Raw genomic sequence first — 6,505 nt, 5'->3', positions numbered from 1 at the left:
AACATCCCATTATTTGCCCCCAGGTGTCCCCAGCCTAGCCCAACCTGCTGATGTCCATTCCCACTGCCCAGGGGTGGCCCTGTCCCCAGGGAGGAGGGAGGCACTCACCCATTTGGCCCCAGGCAGTGGAGTCCAGACTCCAGCTGGAAGAGAGTTAGTTCCCCATGAGAGGGGTGCTCCTCCCACAGCCTCCCTAGCCAGGGGCCCCTGTGGGGCACCACGGTACCCACACTTACCACCTTCCCAGCTCACTGAAGTCTAGACGAGCTGCGAGTGTGAGGGTCATGCTGTGCTGATGGAGAAGGCCTTGGCATCAGGCTGCGGGGACACTGGGTGTGGCATTTGCCTCCTGGTCCCTGGGTTGTGGCACCAAGGGAAGAACCGCTCATGGCATATTGCTGTACTACGGAACTTGAGTTTCCCAAAGGCTATGCGATAAAGATGTGAACCATTAGGAACTGGGGCTTAATGGAAGAAAGTTCAGTCCTTGGGGGCGGGGCTTAATTTAAAGAGGTTCCATATTTTCAGGTGGTGATTAATGCAGGAAGTTAGGTGCTCTGGGGTGGGGCTTCATGGAAAGGAGTGAAGGGGATTGGTGATGGGGCTTAAGAAAAAGAACTTAGGTCTTGGGGCTTCACTGAGGGAAGTTAGGTCAGTATGGGTGGGAGATAATGGCACCAAGTTTGCTCCTTGCTGCATGGCCTTGACAGGTACTAGGAACAATTCTCTCTCTCTCTCTCTCTCTCTCTCTCTCTCTCTCTCATTCCCCACCACTCTCCCTAGCTCACCTTCTCTTCCACAAATACTGCACTCCCACAATGACCCTCTAGTTCTTCTTTCCTCTGCCTGCCCTGTGGATCTCAGGGTCCAGCCCTTGCTCCATGAACACCAACCCAGGTACCCATGAATGTTCCCCACTTTGCATACCTCAGGGGACTCAAGCCCCAGTTCCCTGCCCCTCCATTCCTGGGGGACTCTCCAGGACACACCAGGCTGAGGAGCATGGGCAGCGTGGTGCTGATCTCGAAGATACCCCAAAACTGTGCACAAGATGTCCTGGGGGCCCAGCTGGTCTGCCTGAGAGCTGACCACAGCACCCAGAGTTGAGCCCTGTGTGGTTCTCACTCTAGCCCAGGAATGAGAGGGCTTCCTGGAAATGAATCCAACCCCAGATCTCCTCCACAGTGCGCCCACCACTGCATCTTTGTTCAGAACAGTCAAATTCTGTCATTAAACGTTTTCCTTGCATATTTTCTTCAGTTTTTCTTCATGATATCTGTGTGTGTGTGTGTGTGTGTGTGTGCGTCTGTGAGTGTGTGTGCACAGGAGCACACATTCACCCCAGTTCTGGAACTTGAGCTCTGCACACTCTGCTATTCTGAGCCACAGCTCCACTTCTGGTTTTTTGGTGGTTCATTGGAGATACGAGTTTCAAGGATTTTCCTGCTGGCTTTGAACCGAAAACCTCAGACCTCAGCCTCCTGAGTAGCTAGGATGACAGGCCTGAGACACCAGTGCCTGGCCTTCATGGTGTCTTTTCATTAGCATGTATTAATTGTACAAAATAACAAGTTTCATTATCAAACTTTCTTTCTTTTTTGTTTTTTTGTTTTTTTTTTGGCCAGTCCTATGGCTTGGACTCAAGGCCTGAGCACTGTCCCTGGCTTCTTCTTGCTCAAGGCTAGCACTCTGCCACTTGAGCCACAGCACCAGTTCTGGCCATTTTCTGTATATGTGGTGCTGGGGAATCGAACCCAGGGCCTCATGTATACGAGGCAAGCACTCTTGCCACTAGGCCATATTCCCAGCCCTCAAACTTTCTTATATGAAGATTTTACACTTCTGTGGTGTATAAATGTACACTTCCCCCAAGTCCTTGTCTTGATGTGTCTCCCATCTATTGACCGACTACTTCATGTCCCTCCTTCTACCCTTCATGTTCTGTTTTTATTTTTTAAGAAAACCAGAGTAGATTTATATTTGAGAAAAACACATTGATTTCTAGTGTATTAATTTTCCTAATGATGATGCAATTTCATTCTTCATCTCTGAATAATACTCATTATCTACACATATAATAATACATATATGATATATTCTACATCCATCTGTGGCTCTAAACCTAGACCTATTCTACACGTGGCTTTTGTGAACACTGCTGCACTAAAGGTGGGTGTCTAGAAATCATTGCCCACCACCAAACCCAGGGCTTCATCTTAAACAAAACCTCCTGAAGTAGCCTCATACGTGGGCACCATCTTGGATGCCTAGGTTTCCACCATTCTTTTATTTGGAGTGAGTCTGCTTGAGCTTCTAGGCGATCACTGTAACTATGTGGACCTTGTGGAAATGGAATGACCACATGGACATTTGTAAATGATCCTGCTAGATTTCTTGACCATAACTGCTGCTGTAGGTTTCATCTGTTTACTTCTACTGGGGTCAGCTTTGCTAGGTTGTTTTTTAAATGCTCTGTAATTAACCCCTGAGTTCCACTGTAATCTGCTAGGAAATCTACTTTTGCATGGAGCTAGAATTACAGGTATGAGCCACTGGCACCAGGCTTGTGATCTCCCTATCAGAAATCATGATAAAAGCAGAGAGCAGGTGGCTCAGGCCTATAATCCTAGCTACTCAGGAGGCTGAGAGCTGAGGATTCTAGTTCCTGCTTGTAAGGTTCACCCCAGGAGGGCTCCATACAGATGCCCTTGTTTAAGTCTGTGCCTAGTATCTGTGTCACTTAGGGAATGTAGAGGGGTGTCCCTGGAACCCAACCTGTGTCACACACTTGAGGGCACAAGCCAAAAGTTTGAGCCATTGAGACTGATTTCTATCCTTTGAGGAATTTTGACTTTATGGAGTAGTCTGGTGAGGACATAGGACTGCAATAAAGACGTAGAGGGGGTCTATAAGGATGTAGACAGGGGTCTACAATTATGTAGAGGGAGTGTCTATAAGGACATATGGGAAGCTTTCAACAATGAGGGGGCGGGGGGGCGGTCCTCTGGAATGGTGGTCAGACAAAGAAGACCCATAGACAGGAGTCACTCACCAGACATACAGAGGAGATGGTGTAGAGAATGCATAGCCAGCAATGATAAATGTGAGAAGTCAGAGGTGAGGTTCCTCTGGCTTTTGGCAGTTTGGTGCAAGAGGGGCAACGAAGGAGGCAAATTAACCCTCAGAAGAGAAGGGGCAGGAGGAGATCCAGCCACTCTTTACTCTTGTCTCCTACCAGGTCTCAGTGCCAGATGTAAGGTTCATCAGAAAGGAAACATATCACATAGTTCAGGCAGAGAAGAGTTTATTGGGGGGAGAGCAAACTGCAAGCCTGCACAAGATGGTGGTGCATGGGGACAGAGGGGAAGAAAAGAGGAAAAAGAGAAAGAAAGAAAGAAAGAAAGAAAGAAAGAAAGAAAGAAAGAAAGAAAGAAAGAAAGAAAGAAAGAAAGAAAGAAGAAGGAAGAAAAGAAAAGAAGAAAGAAAGAAAGAAAGAAAAAAGAAAGAAAGAAAGAGAGAAGCCAACATAAGAGAGAAAAGGAAAAAGAGCAAGGACTCGTGTTGAGCCATATTATATAGGGAAAGGTGGAAGGTATGGCCAGGTGGATTGGTTGTGACCTCAGAGAAGGGGGAGGCACCTGCCTTCAGGTGTGCCAGTTACCTAGGTAACACAGACACTGGGTACACACTTAAACGGGGGCATGTGCACAGAACCCTCCCTGGGGTGAACCTCACACTGACAAACTGAGCAGGGAAGTTTTAGAGACTTTTTTTTTTTTTTTTTGCCGGTACTGAGGCTTGAACTCGGCCTGAACACTGCCACTGAGCAGTGCTGTTCAAGGCTAGCCCTCTACCACTTGACCCACAATGCCACTTGAGGTGTTTGCTGTATATGTGGTACTAAGGAATGGAACCCACGGCTTCATGCGTGCTAGGCAAGCATTCTATCGCTAAGCCACATTCCCAATCTTATGAGACTCTTACGTCTAATAAATGCCACAACCTGCAGCAATTGTGGAGAAGGCAGTAATGGAGACCAGACCATGGAACTGAAGTCTGGGGTGCCAGGGGACCTGTGGCCTTTCACCAGCTCCAGATCAGAAGGTTCCCTACACCAGGGTTTTGGTTGCATTTCAGATAGGGAAGTGTGTGCAGAGAGTAAGTTTTAAGCAACAACACTGAAAGTATTTTGGATAAATGGTAGATGACTTCCTCATCTTGGGAACTAGAGCTAAACACTACACAGCTTACAATTTGTCTATCCTTGGGCTCCCACACAGCTTATGGGGGATTTGCACACACCCAGGATAGATATCTGGATCCCTATTAAACCTGAACTGATTGACATTTTTAGGAAACTCAGCTTTTTCAAGTATGTTGGAAGAAGGCATACTAAACACCTAATCTCTCTCTCTTTTTTTTGCCAGTCCTGGGGCTTGAATTCAGGGTCTGAGCACTGCTCCTGGCTTATTTTTGCTCAAGGCTAGCACTCTACCATTTGAGCCACAGCGCCACTTCTGGCTTTTTCTATATATGTGGTGCTGAAGAACCGAATCCAGGTCTTCATGTATACGAGGCAAGCACACAGGGCTTCATGTATACGAGGCGAGCACTTAACCACTAGGCCATATTCACAGCCCAAACACCCAATCTTTTTGGGCCTCCCAGCTAGGCTTCTTGGGCTCTCACAAAAAGACTCAGAAAAATGCAGAAATGGCTCTGTGACTCAAGTGGTCAAGCTCTAGCAGTAAGCAGAAGAAGCTTAGGGATAGTGCCCAAGCCTTGCGTCAAGTCCCAGGATCAGCAGAATCAAACAAGCAAGCAAAGAGACTACCAAACCCCCAAACCTCCACTGTTAACTTCTAAACCATTTTTTCTATTTTCTGTTTTCATTAGCATCTTTGCCATCTTTTGTTCATTTTTTGTTTCCTTTTTTCCCTTTGCTTACCTTGCTTTGCTTCCCTTGCCTTGTCATTTCCTCCCTTCCTTTCTTCCTTCCTTCTTTCCTCTCTCTCTCTTTCTTTCTTCCATTTGTAGGGTGGTCCTAGGGTTTGAATTCATGGCCTGGTTGCTGTCCCTGAGCTTTGTTTCTTTGTTTTTCTGCTCCAGGCTATTGCTCTACCACTTGAGCTCAAGCTGCACTTCTGGCTTCTCTGGTGCCTCTTTGGAGAATTAGTCTCACAGACTTTTCTGACCAGGCTGCCTATGACCCAAGATGCTCAGACCTCACCCTCCTGAGTGGCTAGGATTACAAGGAACTGTGTTCCAGGACCTTTTGTGTCTATTTGTCATTGACCTGTATGTACATTGGGGTTGCATTGTCCTGTGGATATTAAGAAAAAGTCTACAAGGAACGTGTTTGAGTCCCTACTGGCTCAAATCCCTGTTTGTGTTTCTCTTGGAAAGACAGCAGAAGGGAAGAAATGATGAAGACAACGAATGGTGGAAATTTAAGGAGCCTTTCACAAATGCCTGCTACCCACTGTTGGGCTTTGACTGTTCCATATATAAGCCAAGGCCTGGAAATTGTAATGATTTCCAAGGCAGACAGCCCAGACACCAAAGCCAGCATCCTTCTCCTGTGTAATAGGCAGGGCAGAGCCGGGAGACACGGGCATCATTAAAGATGAACAACAAGGGGCTGAGGGTGGAGAAGCCAGAGGAGGCCAAGTAGGACATGCTCACCAGCCAGGGGCTCGGGGTCCCCACCTGGATGATGCACAGGGATAAGGCAGAAGACAGAGAGTAGAAGGAGAGGAACAGGCTCACCAGGACCAGGATGCTGCGAGCAGCTCGCATCTCAAAAGAGGCCCTGGGGCTGAGCCTGTGGCTGCAGATGTACTGCACTCGCTGCCTGTGTCTGTGCAGGACCAGGAGCATGGAGCCGCTGCCCCAGGCCATGAGGCCCAGGCATGTGCCATCTATGATGACGAATATCATAGCCCATATCAGGAATGCTATTCCTCCTGAGGCAGGAAGGGAACAGAACTTGTACATGCTCAAGTTTTTGCTATCCTTGGGGACAGTTATCCACATTCCAAAACCCAGATTGAACAGGATATGCAGAAGCCAGCAGAGGGCACAGCAGAGAGCGACGCCCTTGGCAGACCTCAGCCTGGGCTGCACACAGCCAGACACACCGGGCTGGAGTTTCAAGGTCTGGAAGCCACTGAGCAGGCAGGTGGTGCTGAGTGTGACCCCTCTGGACACTCGGTAAACACAGATGACCACCTTGCACCCAGCCTCACCCAGGTAAGGTTTCATCCCAAATGCTGCCATTGTGTAAGGAATGCCTTTGGAGAGAAGAGCCAGGGTGTTGGCAAAGACCAGCTGGTTGAGAATCAGGTCTATGGGTCTCCATGTCCATGCAGTGAGAAACGTACAGGTGCACAGGCAAAAGAGGCAAGAATTTCCCAGGACTCCTCCACCTGTCTGAAGGAGGAAGGTGACCCCCCAACTCAGGCTCACAGAAACCAATTCATTCATTGGAGGATGGTGTCGTGGA

General features: G+C 48.1%; 1 protein-coding gene across 1 annotated transcript; it reads right to left on the bottom strand.

Moving 5' to 3' along the window:
- Positions 1 to 282: 282 nt before the first annotated feature.
- LOC125368133 (vomeronasal type-1 receptor 1-like) lies at positions 283 to 6,279 on the bottom strand. Its single transcript, XM_048368989.1, has 2 exons — positions 5,613 to 6,279; positions 283 to 428 (listed from the first exon to the last, which is right to left on the bottom strand). Exons 1-2 carry the CDS (start codon positions 6,277 to 6,279, stop codon positions 283 to 285), a joined length of 813 nt encoding a protein of 270 aa, XP_048224946.1.
- Positions 6,280 to 6,505: the final 226 nt, after the last annotated feature.

This window comes from Perognathus longimembris, chromosome 20 (genome assembly GCF_023159225.1).
Source record: "Perognathus longimembris pacificus isolate PPM17 chromosome 20, ASM2315922v1, whole genome shotgun sequence".
NCBI classification, from domain to species: Eukaryota; Metazoa; Chordata; class Mammalia; order Rodentia; family Heteromyidae; genus Perognathus; species Perognathus longimembris.
The sequence above is the reverse complement of the archived record's forward strand: the minus strand, read 5'-3'. Positions and strand labels throughout refer to the sequence as shown.

Excerpts from the sequence above, each read along its gene's own strand:
- LOC125368133 (XM_048368989.1), bottom strand. The coding sequence starts at position 6,279 with ATGGCAGCATTTGGGATGAAACCTTACCTGGGTGAGGCTGGGTGCAAG. Across the intron at positions 429-5,612 it reads GTTCATCTTTAATGATGCCC|CCTTTGGGAAACTCAAGTTC; the intron begins GTGTCTCCCGGC and ends TTTATCGCATAG.